The 18,046-nt window shown below is 43.4% G+C and overlaps 1 protein-coding gene across 2 annotated transcripts in view; it reads left to right on the plus strand.

The window, feature by feature from the left end:
- The window catches only part of LOC128734840 (cytosolic purine 5'-nucleotidase), an 83,464-nt gene extending 65,697 nt beyond the window's left edge, over positions 1 to 17,767 (plus strand). Inside the window, exons 3-7 of one of the 2 annotated variants that reach the window (XM_053829222.1) lie at positions 7,898 to 8,185; positions 8,253 to 8,526; positions 8,591 to 9,292; positions 9,351 to 9,575; positions 16,273 to 17,767. In XM_053829222.1, the coding sequence (XP_053685197.1) occupies positions 7,898 to 8,185; positions 8,253 to 8,526; positions 8,591 to 9,292; positions 9,351 to 9,575; positions 16,273 to 16,506 (1,723 nt within the window). In that variant the 3' untranslated portion in view covers positions 16,507 to 17,767. The remainder of the gene's footprint in view (positions 1 to 7,897; positions 8,186 to 8,252; positions 8,527 to 8,590; positions 9,293 to 9,350; positions 9,576 to 16,272) is intronic. The other variant, XM_053829214.1, reaches the window with a different exon arrangement.
- The last annotated feature ends 279 nt before the right edge of the window (positions 17,768 to 18,046 follow it).

Below are 18,046 nucleotides of genomic sequence, written 5' to 3' on the forward strand. Positions count from 1 at the left end.
TCGAACCACCATGATGATGGTTTGCAGCAGAATGGAACCACCGCCACCGACAGTGGTGCGTCCCGGCAAAGGAAAACCCGACAGCAGCATCGCAATCGGTCGTCGGTAACACCATCGGCGCTGCCACGTTGTGCCTCATCTTCTTCCTGCTCCAGCTTCGAGGACGACTGGTGCGTCTACAAGCTGCTTCCGGTGCCGAGAAAGTGAGTTTTCATTCGTAGGTACACCGGGCTGTGTCGTATTTCCGGCGAGAATTGTTTTTGATTAGCTGACAATTTTTACGACCCACTGGGTGTGCGAGGGAGGGTGGTATCGTAAAAAGTAAGGGTTGCTGATGGAAAATTCACATTTTTTCCGCCCTGACGGTCATAAAACTGATAGCGATGTACTGACAAAAACCAATTTTGTTACCGCTTTTCTTACTCGGTAACGCATTTGTAATGAAAACTGCTAATAATTTATTCATTGACTTAAGTTTGTGACCACTACCAATTCTAGGATAATCAACAAATGTGCGTGTTCTCTTTCTAATTCAAAGAAAGAAACTACGTAAATCATCGGTTCTTGAACCTTATTGTTGAAAATGATTGTGTTTTTCCGCCCCAAAAGGTTGTAATTCTTAGTTCCGGGATTTATTATATCTTTCAAGGATTAAGTTGAATTTGCGTGTGCGCCTTCTTAATCGAATTCTTTCAAGCTGTGATGGGTACTTTCCATACCTCCTCCAACAACGGTTCACTTTCTACACCTACAATCCTTTTGTTATCATATCGAGCATAATGCCAATAAAGCTATGTGCCTTTACCTTTTTTTCGCCCATACAATCGAACGGATGATCCAATCAATTTAAGTGGAGCACCAGAAAAGCACGCGATGAAAGCGAAACATATGATCCGGAAGCATTCCCCCCGACTTCTCCTTTTGTTCCGCACCACTTCCAGATGGTTTCTTATTTGCTCTAGCAAAGATCGTCGCATATACATCAAATCACGTCGCCGTCGTTTTCGGAAATTTTGGCTATATAAAGAGATCGCAAAAGCTCAATCTTTTCGAACACAGCACCCACCCTCCAACCACCACCATCCCCGAACAGTGTACGTGCTTTATTGGCTTTTCGAGAATGCGGCTAAAAATTTCAATACAGCAGCCAGCCAGCGCCTAGCAACCGTCCCATTGTGCACGAATCTAGGTCGCGAAATAGAAACAGATTCAAATTGATTCTTAGCATGATATCTACGTATCTACCTGCTGCTGCCTCATATGGACCATTCAACGTTAAGGAGATCAATATTTTTCTTCGGAATTAAATAAAACTACGGCACTGTGGAAAGTGCAAACATATTGCAGTCAGACATAATATTTGCGGAATATCAGAGCTGAATTTCAACTATTAGCCTATAGTACGGTGTAGTATATTACCATGGCGATGATTCTAGAAGATCAGTTTTGAATTGAAGAGAAATAACATTTTAAAATTACGAAGGTCGATTGACAAAACGAGAACGAATTGTACTTTGTTTTCAATCAGAAAGAAATAAAAAGGATAAACGTCTTATAGGGTAGGTAACCTATCTTAAGCAGTGCAAGAGGAGATATCAGCACACCAATCTTCATGTTAACTTTAGTTCTTCAAACTGTTACCACTGAAAGTCAGTATTATTAAGCTAAACTTTTGACAATTTACATTATAAATTGAGGCGCTGGAATTTTACTAATGTATTGCAAACTTATCCCAAATTATCACCGTTATAAGCTTACGACCATATTATTGTAATGTATATATATTGTTGTTGCAGTTGAAAACCGTAATAATCGACGCACATCATTCGGTTTTATTCTTGTTCTGTATGTCGCAACTAAAGCTTGCTTCAGATATTATTGGAACAAAAACAATTGCGTATATTGCGTTATTGAATTCAAGATCTTTTTTACACAAAAGTAGCATTTTCAACATACTTTTAAGAAAAGTACGGATAAAATTATTCGTCATGGTTTCAAAGGAACTTTTCCTGTAATATGGCTCATTAGGCGGCGCACACTTCCTTCGTCCATCGTTTTGGCTAGGTAGGTATCTTATTCCACGAAGTCTTCATCTGATTGATGTCTTTGACAACTTTTCCCTTTGACTTGAGTCTCCTCTTCATGATTGCCCATTTCTCAATAGTGCGGAACTGGGGACAATTGGGTGGGTTAAGGTCTTTCGTAACAAACTGGACCCCTTTTTCTGCATACCATTCTTGAACGACTGTGTTGTAATGACAGCTTGCCAAATCTGGCCAAAACCTCACCAGATGGTGGTTGGTGGGATCGAATGAACGGCAAAATTCGTCTTTGAAGACACTCCTTTTGGTACAGTTCCGACGTCGTGGTCCTATTTGTAACGAAAACTTTCGTTTTTCTGCCACAACTGCAAGTGCCCTGCCAAATCATACATTTTCGTGCAAATTTGTCGGCAAAAACAAAATTAAATTTGCTTGGAACATCCCCCGAACCGTTGCCAAGTAAAATTTTTGACCTGGCATTTGCCCGAAGTCAGCCTTGACATAGGTTCCATCAACCATCAGAAAACACCCGTCGAACTTGGTTAGCACCCGGTCGTATAGCTTTCGAGCACGGATTTTGGCCACACTGTTCTGTTTTATGGTTCAGTTTGGCTGTTTGCTAGCTCGATACGACTTGATTCCTTCCCGGAGTCGAATTTTCCCAACGGTACTATGGACAGCACCGAATTTTCTGACCAAATCACGATCCAACAGATTGGAATTCCTCTTGATGGCATTCAAAATTTTACCACGCAGTTTCCGGTCGATAGCTCCACTCCGATGATTAGCTTGGGGCTTCCGAATCGTCGTCAATGTTTCCTTATACCGTTTCATAACGCGCCATACGGTATTTCTGGGCAATTTCAGCCATTTAGCTAACCTAGATGCAGACCACAGTGGATTTTCCAAATAACCCTGCACAATTTTTTCCCTTCTTTCGGCTTCCATGTTGTTTGTTTACAAATTACAGTCGTTTTGCGGAATGTCAAAATTACATAGGTGAAGCTAACAAAATTTTCGACACGTGGGCGCCAAGAACTTCCAAATCCGTCCACCAAGAGCGCCACAATATGAGCAAAAGTGTGTTCCAATTCTAAGTGAAGCATGCTTTAGTCATCTTACATCAAAATAGTGACGAAAAATATTTTGACCGCACTTTATCTTGATAAGTTGATCGTCGTTATTCGTCATCGATCAAAACCTGTATAATTTAGTTAACTTAGCACGTTGTATGGCTACAGACTAAGAAATATAATTTATTGACGGACAATTTTATGCCTGCGATTTCATTTAGGTTATATGTATATTTTTAGTAAGGGGGTGGGTAATAGAAGACAATCAATATTTGATGAGCAACATTTCAAAAGGTCCCACCATAATATGCATAAGAGAGGAGACGCAAAGAGAATCTCTCATTTGCACGTTGGATCTTTTGACATGTTGGTCGAGAATTCGATGCTATTTTGAATCCAAGATGGCAGACTATTATTTAGCATTTTGAATGAAAACCCTTGCAACACTTTTTAGAGTGAGGGTGACGACTAGAAGTCGAAAATCGATGTTTAACTGGATTTGACTGTTCGACTTGACTGCTAAACCGGACTAGTAGGATGAAAAATTTGGCCAAGCATCGACGAGTGCGGAATGAGTTGAACACGGTGCTTAGGAGGAAAAAGCGCCAGAAGGAGGACACAGATCTTGAAGACCTCGAACAACTATTCCGAACAAATGGCACGGGCAAGTTCTAAGAGAAGGTGAATCAGTCTCGTAACGGATGTAAACCAGAACCTGATATATCTAGGAATGAGGAGGGAAACCTGATCATAAATGAGCGCGAGGTGGTCGAGGTGGCGAGGCATCTCAATCGCGATATAACAGAAGGGGGCGGAACGAAAGTTAACCTGGGGTCCCGACTCTCTCGAAGAGATCCAGCGAGAAATCGGACAACTGAACACTGACAGAGCCGCCGGAAAGGACCAACTCCCGGCAGAGCTCTACGAAAATGGTAAGAAACCATCTAGCAATGGCACTTCACTGGATAATCTCAAGGATTTAGGAGGAAAAGAAACTACCGGGGGAATGGATTTGTTCTATCTACCAAAAAGGGCGATTGGCTCGATTACTGTAATGTAAGGCTGTTTATGCTGACACGCGCTACACCGGATCAAATTTTCGCACTAGGACGAACTGCAGGTACTACATCTGGTGAAAGTTGAGAAATTACGATGGGCCGGTCACGTCATAAGGATGCCGGACGAATCTCACGAACAGCAGAAATAGTTGGGCCCAACGTGCTAGATTGCTCGAGCAGGTTGAATTCAGCTGGTGTGTGTCGAGACACTCGACGAATTGGCATCGAGTAGCCCGTGACTGCCCAGCTAGCATTTTCATATGTATATAAAAGATAAAAATCAGCATTACATACAGATATACATGCTAATAAACCGTATTTGATGCGCAAAATTGGCATATCCGTACTATTTTGGAGGCGATATACGTGATTAGGAATAATTATAAGCGTTACGACTATATAAGTATTTATACACGATAATATCCGACTAAACGCGACTCACTTCGTAATCCTACACGAATTGCGAATTTGTTAAGAGATATTTACGATAATTTTCGTACATTGATATACGAGTTGGTGCTAGCTGGGTGAGTACAGTGGTGTTAGCCACGAACTGCTCAGTGGATGGTTCGGATAGATTTGACCACGCTCGGCAAAGAACGTGCCGGTATAGTTACCCTCACCCATACCGTTGCAAGCCTTCGTGGTGGTATTAAAAAAGCTTTCCCGTATGAGTGAACCCTCCGTCCGAAGATTTGTACTGTTATCACCCATACAGTCTCGTTTGCCATTTTGGTAAAGTCTTCCCACATTAGCGACCCCTCCGCCCGAAGACTTGGAGCGTTATCACTCATTCAGTAGACAGTTCGCTCGGCGATGGATACTCGCAATCCACATTGAAGCAAACTTTCGCTTGTGAGTGACCAGTCCTTCCGAAGACTGCTGTCAATAATTTGCTTAGACGTGAACTTAGAACGTAGGTTTCTCGAGCAGTTTGATAAAAACATACTAAATTGGTGGAGACAAACAAAAACTTGTAACCAACGGTTACAGTGGACAGCAATTCTTGATACAGCACGTACCATCCGGGCTGTATGCTGCTAGAAGTAAGACGTAAGTAAGTTAATAACTTTGTTCGACATTTGTGATTGCAATTTTCGAAATTAAATAGCTAGCGACCGGAATGGATCAGATTTCTTTGCGATATTTGAAAGTAATTTTGCCATTATGCGTGGATCGTCTTGTCTTCTTGTTTAGTGAAATAGGAACCACGCCGGAAATTCCTATGTGGACAGAAATCAAAGACATTCCATTACGAAAAAACGGCTGTCCTTGTGGATTCCAGCCGAGTGCTTCTCTGCAAACCTCGTTCGCTCCTTTCCTCAAGGTGTGTCCGATCCACTTCCACCTACGTTCATGAATTTCTGTGGCTTTCGGCCGTTGATGACACCGACGATGGAGTTCCTCATTGGATATGCGCAAACAAACTGGATCGTCGCTACAACTTTCATCGTTCTGCGATCGCGTTACTACATTCGTATTTAATGAAAGATCACACACTGTTTATTGTAGGTAGAATGGGCTACCAGTTATCTCCGGTGTACCTCAGGGGTCTGTGCTTGGACCAGTTCTATTCTCGCTGTATATCGATGATCTGCCGAACGTTCTGAAACATTGCAAAATTCAAATGTATGCTGATGACGTCCAGCTTATTTGTATACAGCCAAGGATATCAACTTCGGAGCTAGTAACATTACTGAACGAGGACATGAATGCAATTGCACAATAGGCTACCGAGAAATATCTTCAAATTAACCTCTTATCACCTCGGTACAATGACGAATAAAATAAATATTATATCCAAAGATTTCTGATTGGTGAACGGCTCGATAATGCATAACAAAGAACCCATAGTGGTCCTAAGACTCGCATCCAGAAACGCCTATCCCTACCACTTCGTAATACCAGCCGGAATATGAGCAACCTTAGCGGAGATCGGGTAACCAATCCCGGTGGAAATTTAGCTCGTAGCCGACAGGGAAGGGGGCTCCCCTTCGAATGCTCAGTGCAGAAACGAGGGATAGCCTTGAACGTCTGTCAGGGGCGAACATGGAATGAATGCTTGGTAGCTGGAATTACAGATCGCTGAATTCCGTGGCAACAGGGTGTTGCTCGATAAGTTAGAACCCCCAAAATTTCGGCATCGTGGCACCACGGGAGATCTGGTGAGAAGGCGTGGAGTATCTATAGTACAAGCCCAATTTTTTTCTAGAGCGATGGAGAGACCAACGAGCTTGGATGCCACCGAAAGAGGTGACCATGGACAACTGCTAATCAGACTGGTAATCTTAAGTACGGACTTAAGACTGTAACTTTGCTTACGGAAGACATACGAACACTTGCCGTATTTGAACGAAAGGTGTTGCGAACTATTTTTGGCGGATTACAAACGGAAAGCGGAGAGTGAGGTAGGCGTATGAACCACGAGTTGTATTCACTACTTGGAGAGATTCCCATCGTACACCTGGCGAAAGTTGATAGACAACGGTGGGCTGGCCACGTCGCGAGGATGCCGGACGACTCGGCAGTGAAATCCGTTTTCTTCAAGAACCCCACCGACACCAGGAATAGAGGAGCCCAACTAGAGCTGTCTAACCGGTAGTACCGGCAATTTTTGGAAACCGTAATACCGGTTGTGGAGAGTTAAACTGGTTACAATCGTTTGGAGTTGCTTTGCAGGAAACGGCATACAGCTTGTTCGCTGCTCTTTACGCTTCTGTCATAGTGGAATTGATAACACATTCCTTTCCCAACATTTGAAAATAAATCAAGTCGATGGTTTTAAGGCTTTCAACAAAATTGCATTGTTTTCATGAAAGAAAAGCGTTTAGAAACAAGTGATTTGTTTGGCAAGTAGCTTTCGTTGGTCTTCAAAAGATGCTTGGACAAAAAAAGAGCTGAGACTGGTATGCAATTATTTAGCTACAAGATGTACTAAATAATCGCATATCAGTCTCTTGCTTGTTTTTTCACTAAAATTTCTAATTAAAATTAAAGCTCTTTGATAAAAAGTTATGATTGAGTTTTAATTTAAAGTATTATGGTAAAAATCGTATACATAACCACACTAACTTCTCAACTCAATGACTTTTCGTATGGGATTGTGCTATGCGACATAGGCAGTACAGCCTCTCAAGCTGTTATTAGCGTCAAATATACTTAAGTAATCGAAAAATACAACATATCCTTTTATCGTATCTATTGAAATTTTCCTCGTATCCGCAGTATTCATTACACCTTTCGAATAGAACAAATTAAGCTGAACCGGATCGCGCCATTTCTGCTGAATTCGAACAAGTCTAATTGACGAAACCTCTCACTTTCAAATCACTGTTAATCACCGTAGGTATATTGCTCGGCACTGCCACAATGGCTTTTCGAAGCAAAATCAATTTGTGCATTAAAGCTAAGCGTCCTGTTTTGAAAGCTTCCTCCGGGGAAATTGTACAATTTAGCATCTCGCAACCCACGTACATTTTAGCTTTTCCGCTGCGTGTATTCCTACCGCGAGAATGGGTACGTGGAAAACGCAATATATGTTTTCCGAAAAATAAAGCAACCAAATAGAGCGGCGTAGGTGTAGCCTTATTTAATGGGTTTCGGGAGGGGTGAAAACTCGTCAGCATATTTCGTTATGAGAAACACGCGCCACCTATAAAACAGGTTCTGTTCTTTGCATACTTTAAATTCCACTGACAGCTCTTCCATATTTTTCGCTTCGCAGAATTTTCGTCAACCGCTCTTTGCATCTGGAAAACATCAAATTCTATGGCTTCGACATGGATTATACGATTGCCGAGTACAAATCACCCCAGTATGAACAGCTGGGATTCGATCTGGTCAAAGAACGGCTGGTTAACCTGGGCTACCCGGTGGAAATACTCCAATTCGAGTACGATCCGTCTTTCCCGGTGAGAGGCCTCTGGTTCGACACCCTTTACGGTAACCTGCTGAAGGTGGACTCGTACGGAAACATTCTGGTGTGTGTGCACGGATTTGAATTCTTGAAACAGTAAGTTCTTTTCTGTCCATATTGAATCTAAGATTTAAAACATAAAACTTTCATTTTTTCGTTGCAGTTCCCAGGTGTACGAACTGTACCCAAACAAATTTCTCCAGTTGGACGAAAGTCGAGTGTACGTGTTAAATACGCTGTTTAACCTCCCGGAAACCTATCTGCTCGCATGTCTAGTGGACTTTTTCACCAACTCACCACAGTATGCCGAACAAGTGGACAAAACTGGCGTAAAATACGGTGAACTGTTTATGTCGTTCAGGTCCATCTTCCAAGATGTGCGTGGAGCAGTCGACTGGGTGCACATCTATGGGGACCTAAAAAAGAAAACACTAGAAGTATGTTTTTGCAATAGTTATTTGAATGTTGAATTTCTAATTAAATATTTTTTTCATTTCACAGAATCTTGACGAATACGTCAAGAAGGATGAACGTCTTCCGATGGTTCTGTCGCGGCTTCGCGATTCCGGTGCAAAGCTGTTTCTACTGACCAACAGTGATTATACGTTCACCAATCGCATCATGACTTTCCTGTTCGATTTCCCCCATGGTGCCAAACCGGAGGAACCGCACCGTGACTGGAAAACCTACTTCGATACCATCGTGGTCGATGCCCGGAAGCCTCTGTTCTTCGGTGAAGGTACCATTTTGCGCCAGGTGGACACCACAACCGGAGCGCTTCGTGTGGGAACCCACATGGGCCCACTGCAGGCCAATCAGGTTTACTCGGGTGGTTCGTGTGATGTCTTTACCAAGCTGATTGGCGCCAAGGGCAAAGATGTGCTCTACGTGGGAGACCACATTTTCGGAGACATTCTGAAGAGTAAGAAAATCCGTGGCTGGCGCACTTTCCTGATCGTACCGGAACTGGTACAGGAGCTGCACGTGTGGACCGACAAGTGTCAACTGTTTGCCGAACTGCAGCAGCTAGACGTGAAGCTCGGTGATCTGTACAAAAATCTAGACTCCAGTGCCAAAGAAAAACCGGACATCTCGTCGGTACGAACTGCGATCCGCGATGTGACGCACAAAATGGATCTGGCCTACGGTATGATGGGATCCCTGTTCCGGTCCGGTTCGCGACAAACCTTCTTCTCCGGACAGGTTAGTATTTCCACCCTGATTGTAGAAACTTTTTTGTTAGCATTTCCCTTCGTTTTAGGTTGTAAGATATGCAGATCTCTACGCGGCAACTATTCTGAACCTGATGTACTATCCGTTCTCGTACATGTTCCGAGCACCGGCGATGTTGCTACCGCACGAATCGACCGTAGCTCACGAGCAGCGATTCACGCTGGATGCTCCGATGATTCAAAGAACCCGGTCTCGAAATCTCGGAACGCCGAATGCCGAACATGCGCCGGAGGACGTTTCGAAAGAAGTCTGCGTGAGTACAAACAACTGTCCCCGCTATCCGCTAGTTTGGCCTAGTCCGCTTGAGTTGGCTTCCAAACATTTCCCATACTTGCAATTGGAAGATATATTATTCGAAAAAACTTGTGCGGATGTGTTGTGAAGCCAGTCTTTGCCAGTAGAATAGAATGTGTGTTCGTCCTCGGGCAATGTTTGTTGATGTTTGTAGTGTTAAAAAAAAGCTAAACTTACGCGACTAAATGGGAATACATTCCAGCAAAAACTTCCTCGATCAACGGCTCCGAGGCAAATTATATTTGCCTGAGATTTTAATAGATAGATGGGCCTTCAGATTGATTGGAACAAGTTTCTTCCGAGTGACTCAAGCTATCAGTCACGCCCGTCTTCCAGCACTCGATTTGTTCATTATACTGATAGATATGAAGTCTTTAATACATAAAATATTTAATGAATATATAGTAAACTAATATAAATATATTGCATTCCATCCGCACAAATAAAATATACAGTGCATAACGATATGATAGATTATGATGTAACATAGTATTACGTAAAAGTAATTTTTGTTGTTAACAACCAGATTAATAGTATCAGAGAATATCATAGAGAGTATTTCAAGGAATCGAATACTACGACAAAAGATATTTAGATTCACCACAAGCGAAAAAACCCGAGTCTCACGTATGACAAAATGGTCTTAAAATATGTAGGGTATAATAATTGTAAAACATATATTTACACTAGCTGTAAGAAAGATGCCATGAATAACATAATAATATAGTGCATACAATGCAACGGATAGATTCAAGATTATCCTAAACCAGTTAAGAAACATGTATAACCGGTGAAGACTGGGTCTTGCTCACTTAACTGGACGTAAACTGATTCACGGTCGTTTCCAAACTATTCGATCGAGACTGTCCGTCTCATATTGCGTCTAACATCCACTGCTTTGGCATCCATCGAATGTAGCGCCTACATATGCCTCCGCTAAATATTTTTTGTGAACCACTGTGTCAAATAAATACTGTTGAACAAAAATGTGGCATCTGAAACAAAGTCATCAGTCTTTGTTCTGATCTTTGTTGCATATTACGTTCGCTTCTTGCTCGTTGTCCGACATCCTCACTACATGTCCAGCCGACTGTAAGCTACCTTGTAAATATCGTGCGTGATTCGTTCTTGCCGCCAATCGCAGAAGCTCGAAAATGCCTGATGTTCTCCGTCCGTATCGACCCTCTTTAACCAAACTCCAAACTTCAGTGTATTGAACCGAAACAATAAGCGGGAATATTGTAGATTGCGAGCTTTGACTGAATCTGTTAGTAACAGATCTATTGGTCATCTATTGGTTAACATCATTATCAAATCATGCGACTACTGCTATAGCGGCCGTACCAATAACTATTGTAAAGACTGCCGCGCCAGGAAACGCAGGGTTTACCCCAGTGGCGATAAGCCGCTGCTGATTCCAGCCCAATAATGGTTTCGACCAACCGCCTCTTATATTCCTGGATCTCAAGAGCTTGACGTATGCATCCAAAAACCTCATACTGTTCTTATACGAGGTTAACTATTTCATCCGGATCTCCCTTACATCTCAGCATGATGCTTCAAAAGTCGTCGTGGTCTCTTCAATTGTTGCATTCAGTTAGATCGTTTATTAGAAGATTTTCATAAACCTTTCCTGTATCCAATCGACTAGAAGAGGACGTTCCGGGAATTTAAGACCACGAGTTATGGGTTATGCTCGCGAATAACCAGCACCAGAACCCTTGGTGTCTTTGAACGGAAGGTGTTGCGCTTCGTCTACGGTGCGCGAAGCACCCCTAACCAGACTACAGGACTGGCGACGAACAGCCATGGTTCTAGTTGGATGAATGGAGATAAGTGCTGTTCCTACTGAGGTCACTACTAGGGCCTTCACCTGATTAAAAGAAAACATTTTTATCTCCAGTAAAAATGCGTTTAATGAAAGGCGGCTCTGACGTTAGAGGTCGACACTTGAAGCAGCTACTCCAAGTGCTTGGATCCACTGTTCAATTGGGTCGTTAGGCAACTACCGTCGTGGTTTTTACAGGCACAGAGGCTGCAAGTCTTGAGGCATCATACAGCCTCCCAATTTGCCTCTAAGAAGGACAATGACAACGGGCGTCGCATATTCAAATCTGGATTGGCAGAGGCTGTAAGAGTCAAAGTCAATAGGAGCGTTCCACTAGCTTAGCAATTTCCTGTACTTTTAGCTCCCGTACAGAGTAAACGCGACTGCGACGTGATGCGACATCGCATTAGTTAAATACGTAGCCCTGCTTTCGGCGAAAACGGGCTTTGCGTTGTTTTGAGGCACCATACAGGAAGTGGAGATCACAAATTGCAAAAATTCACCCTTATTCTGCGAGTCACATGACTGAATACGACAATTGTCACCTAGGTGACAACCAAGTCACCTAGGTAACAAACCCCTGTCACCTAAGTGACAAGCCGTGTCACCTAGGTGACAATGCCAGTCATCTAGGTGACAATTGTCACCTGATTCGCGGCGACTCCAAATAGTCACGTCACTCGCCTCGCAGAATAAGGGTGATTCTCTCATCTTCGTCAGCAGGGGAGTCGGCCCATGGTCGCTAGTCCTATGGGTCTGGTCCTCTATCTTTTCCTTAATGCCAACCAAAATCTAATCTATTCTTTGAATGTAAAATTCACTCAGGTTCCTGATGGTTTTGCGCTGGTCTTCGATGCTACAGTCATCTGGTCTCTGGTTCGCTGGTCGCCCAGCAACCAGTAGCTGCCTTGACGTATGCATACGATAACCTCGTACTGTACTTATACGAGGTTAACTATTTTATCCAGACAGACAGTATTTTCTCTGGGTGCACAGTTCACAGTTTCACTGGTCCTCGACACTGCAATCAGCTGGAATGTTCACGACTCGGGTTTCGTACAGTGAGACTCCTCTGACAGGGTCTTCTAATTGGTATTTATTTTAATCAATGTCTAAGATACTCTTCCTTCCGTTAGACCTGTGCCACACGTCTCCGAGAAGCAAATAAAGGGTGTCGCACATCAAATTGCATCACGGAATAAACGCTGTAGAAAATTACCCATTGGGTATTTTCTCTAGGAAAATTTGGTAGAAGTACATAGTTTAGAGTGTATTGTTTACACTGTATTTTTATTGCGGTCAGTTTTTCGAAAATTGGAACAAAATGACGTCGCCACGCATTTATTATGCGCAAGCACCTGCAAAATTCTCAACGCTCTCATCACGGCTAATGAGACTAACGTCAAGGCGGACTTCCGGCAGCTTCCGGAGATACTGTACTTCCCCGCCCAGCACAAGTTTGATGTTCCGGAGGAAGTTAGGATTCAAAAACTTTCGAAGTTTACCAAGAACAATACGAATACAAAGTTTGCCGCCGTTCGAAAACTGCGAGTGCTCGTTAGTTCTCTTCTAGCAGTGTCCAAGTTTCATGCCCGTAGAGGGCAACCGGTCTCGTTAGCGTTTTGTACAGTGTGCACTTTGTACGGGGCTCAGATTGTTTGACCGAAAGTGTTTGTGGAGTCCGTAGTAGGCCCGACTTCCGCTGATAATACACCTTTTAATCTCACGGCTGGTACTGTTGTCCGCTGTTGTCAGTGAGCCAAGGTATACGAACTTGTCGTCTATTATCCCCGTCGATTACCACGGCACTGCCCAAGCGGACCCTGTCGCGCTCGGACCCGCCCGCCAGCATATACTTCGTTTGAGATGTATTTATCTTCAACCTAATCTTCTCTGCTTCGCGTTTTAGCTAGGTGTGCTGACCTTCCACCGCCTCAAATATTCTGTCGACAGCATCCCCGTCGTCAGCAAAGCAGATAAATTGACTGGATTTATCAAAAATCGTGTCCCGCATTTCGGTCACCGCTCGTCTTATAACACCTTCTAGCGCAATGTTAAATAGCAGGCAGGAAAGACTATCTCCTTGTCGAAGTCCCCTGCGAGATTCGAATGGGTTCGACAATCCAACCGAGATTCTCACACTGCACTGGATTCCATCCATCGTAGCCATGATAGGTTTAGTGAGCTTACCCAGAAAACCATTTTCGTCCAGAATTTACCATAGCTCTGACGGTTCACACTATCATATGCGGCTTTGAAATCAATGAAACAGAACCACCATTAGGTTCCACAGCCTCTTATTCAGCAACTCCTATCTCTACCTCCTCGTGGTACCATCCGGGATACGTTCCTTAGTGGAAATCGGACAACCGGTGGAAACTAGGGTGGTATGCGGACAGAGAAGGGGGCACTCATGCGAAGGCTGAAGTGCAAACTCTTCGCCTGCAGGACGGTTCTCTCGACTCCCAGGAACCAAAGCAGAGGGTCCAAAGTCCCTAAAGGAGATGGTTGTAATACCTGTTATCCATGGCTATTATGTAAAAACAAGAATGGATAAACCCGTAATCCAAGGTGCGACGCGACCCGTGCCGAGGGATGAATGGTGGAGGTGGAGGTGGAGGGGGTTCTATAAATTTTCTTGCCGCAACGGAGCCTGTGGAGTACCAGGGCGCCCTCCACAGCAATTTGCCCTTGCTGCATCAAGCCGGTCACTGATGCAGTGGACGATTTCTTACCAGCTCTCTCCACTTACCAGCAAGCTCTCTCTGCCGAAAAAACGAATGAGGTGAAGAGGAGAGTAGGGAAGGAACAGGACTTGAACGGTGCGCTAGCTGAGGTTCAGTCCTGATCCTCGTCTATCCTCAACACGCCAACTCGTTGTGAATCGACAAACGAAGATGTGGCTTCAACTCTCCACTCACGGGTAGAGATTCACTCTGCCTGATCTCTGGCTGTGTGCTGGAGGATGGGCCGAAACAAAAGGAGAGCCGAACAGTTATGGCCAGTAGGATGGCTGTACAATCTCTCAAACAATCTAAAAATATATAACGTCGAGTATCCAGCCTGGGTTACTCAAAAGTTGCTGAGTCTCAATAAGAGAGATCTCAGCAAGCTTACCAGTCTTGCGACAGGACATTGTCCGAGCAAATATCATCTTCGGAATCACGGTTTCGTACAAGATGATATTTAACCTCGGAACACTTGCTCTGCAATTGTGGAGCACAAATAGTACGCAGACTGCAGTATCTCAAAAAGGGGAGATCTGGTTTGCGTCGCCGATCAGGGTAACTAAGTTCATAAACCTAGTCATCCCTGATTGGCACATGTCTCGCTCCAGCTACCAGCCTGTCACGTCCTTAATAAGTGATAAGTAAGCTTGAAGCGTACAGTAAAATAATAAAACAGGGCATACCACAATAATTCAAAATAATAGACGCAGTGGTAAGAGTACCCAACAGAGGAGAAGATCAATGAACAGGTAATGCATGGAGACTCGAAATTCACAGCACTTCTGGAGAATCTGTCCCAGGGTGAAGATTTGGTCGGTTGTAGACCAATTCTCCATGAAACCAGTCTGATAACTTCCCACGAATCTATTGGCTATTTGCGATAATCGATGGAAGATGATTTGGGAAAGCATTTTGTAGAAGGCATTTAGGATGGTGATCGTTCGGTAGTTCTCACGATCCAGCTTTTCTCCTTTCTTGTAGATAGGGCAGATAACCCCGTCTTTCAACTCCTCCGGTAGTCATTCCGTACCTTAAATCTTGGCAATCAATTGATGTAGACAGCCGGCCAACATTTCCCGGACCTCCTTTAATAAGTTTTCCAATACTTTCTTTTTCGAAGTCTAGGCTTCATGTGATGGCCCCAAGACTTCTCAATCCTGCAAAGCTCCGGCAAATTCGGTGGGTTGAAGTGTTTTAGTATAAAAACAACATTGTTATCTCTGTACAAGTCTAACACTATCCGCGCGTAATGAGGAGGTACCAAGTCCAGCCAAAACAGCATCTCGCCTCCGTGAAACCGCAGTAAGGGTAGCAAGCGGTTCTGGAGGCATACCAAGAACGTTTTGGCGAATTTGTTCATCTTCCTCTTCTTGACCTACTTAGGAACGGCCAACCGTGATGTGGCAACTTTAAACTCCTGCCACGGCACTGATTCGTAACGCACTTCGGTTTCATCAGCCATTCTCGGTACAGCTTCCTGATACTGGGCTTAAGCACCGTATTTGTGTGTTGTTTCGGCTCGATGCCTTCCGGAGCTTGAAGACATGGACGCCGACACGTCTCATCATTTTTTAGACAAATTAGATGGTAATATCCACGAAAATTTCGGCCGACGCTTGAACAGACATCAACTCCTGACCTTCACCAGATCAGATGTGTTCGGTTTTCGGCCACTGCCTGAACGCTCCTGGATCGTCCGGGTGTCCTTGAATGACTTCACCAAACTACTTGGAAAACCGCCGAATGAGGGATATCCAGGTGATTCTCAATTCATCTGTGGGAAAAAGATGAATTTTACTTCGACGACGCACCTGATTTTTTGGTGGATCTGGTCTTACTTCGATGGCATCTCGATAACCGCTTAAACAGGTTGTGATGAAAATCCGCCAACGTAAACTTTGCACTATCAGCTAGTTTCTGTAAAAATTTCATCAATTTTTATCCACACGCTAAAAAATTACAACCCAATCAATGTTTCTCATTTATACTATTCTGACAGCAGTTTTCAAGCTTTCAAAATTTCTGCTCAACTCATAATTTCCCATATCCCATATCCCATAATTGCACATTACTAAAGTATATTTCACCTGTTTTTCCAGGCCATAATCGAGAAGGAACCTTCCGTCGGTCTGCTGACCACCGCCGGTGGTAACGTGTCCGTGCCGCATACTCGACCTGAAACGCCCCGCTCGGTGACCCACACCCACGATGAAGACTACTCCGACGAGGACAGCGACGATCAGAAGCGGGAGGCTCGAGCTGCTGCAGCAGCTGCTGCCTCCGGAGTCACGACCATCAACAGCCACGTCACCGAAGGTGTCCAAAAACAATAGGTCCGTCGAAGTGTTTTCGTTTTCGACTTTAGGAGATTAACATTGTTTAAGCTTTTAGTTTATGCAGTTTATCACAAAAATAACAGCAAAAAAACAATCGGTAATGTTTGTAATTATTGTTTAACTATCACTTTAAAGGCTATTTATTCGCAAGTGTACGCTGTCTGTATATTCAAAATAACTCATTTAATCTCTACCAATCTCTCACAACCTAATGTTAGTCTGTCAATAATATCAAATAACGGTGACGTACCGTGTGAAACAAGCAGCAATAATCAAGTTGGTCAAGTTCCAGTTTCCACATATCCGTATGTTTCAAATTTGGTCTCGGGTAAGGCTCCACTCGTTAGCCACGTACATATTTTCCAACCGAACCGCGCTGAACTCGAGATCCCTGTAAATGCACCCCGCGTGTGCCTGTGTATTCTAGTAGGTATGTAGTTGCAGTGTTCGTTCACGCGCCTGCATCGAGAGTGAGGCTAATTCATAGTACCTGCAGATACTAGTTCTAATAGTTCTATTTTGCCATACATTTTTCCGAAGAAGTAAGAGAAAAAACAAGTAAACGGTAACTCCCTGTGGAATAGAAACACCTCTGCTGAAGCTGATGAACGGATTACGGATTAAATATGAAGAATGAAATGGTAGCAGACCAGTACATTAGGGCTGTTCACGATGTGCTGGGGAAGAAATTGACTAAGATTGGCCGACGAAGTGAATCGTACCGGATCGCATTAGAAAACTATATTGAAACGAATGTTAAACAGGGATTTCCATCTTCACACTTATAGAGTTGTTTTTTTATAACAAAAAAATGATTCCCGGAAACGGGAATCTATCAAGCATTATCTAGCAAGAGTTGAATTTACTAGAATTTACATCATGCGCTAACAGCTGTTACTGCGAGAGAGCGTAAACATGTTAAGTAGGTATTTGCGATTTGCCTTTACTAAAAAAAACCTTTGTAACCCCGCGAAACTAGGTGCACGGAATGCCGCCGCGCTCCCTAGCAAGTAGGCAAGAAGATGCCTACAATTTGTGTGATGTATACATGCATTCTGCTACATAAACAAGAAAACACTAAACAATATATATTAGACAAGCTACTAGAGCAAAGTTGTTGAGTTCCAAAGGCTATAGTCTGATTTTAGGTAGAACAAAAGAAAGCTCACAGCAGCTGCCGCAAGGTAACAGTTCCCGTTAAGGTTTGCTTAACCTTTCGTTCGTTATGCAGAAATGTGTACGGAAACATTACATATATCTATGTCTATAGGGAGAGACCACTACATCCGAATTCATTTCAGTTCAAGCTTCACCGTCTGCATACCTTATTACTATTAGAATTAAAATATTCAATAATTTGTTTGATTGTTTAGCAGTTAGGGAACAAATGAAAGGTACTGATTTCGAGAAGTTCAAAAAAGGATTCAATTTCATAGACTCAAGGCTTTCCTACAATCCACGGACAAACAATGAACTTAAACATAATATACGGATAATCATAGATCTCGCAGAAATAATTGGTATCAAACTGGCTGTC

Source organism: Sabethes cyaneus, chromosome 1, assembly GCF_943734655.1.
Source record: "Sabethes cyaneus chromosome 1, idSabCyanKW18_F2, whole genome shotgun sequence".
NCBI classification, from domain to species: domain Eukaryota; kingdom Metazoa; phylum Arthropoda; class Insecta; order Diptera; family Culicidae; genus Sabethes; species Sabethes cyaneus.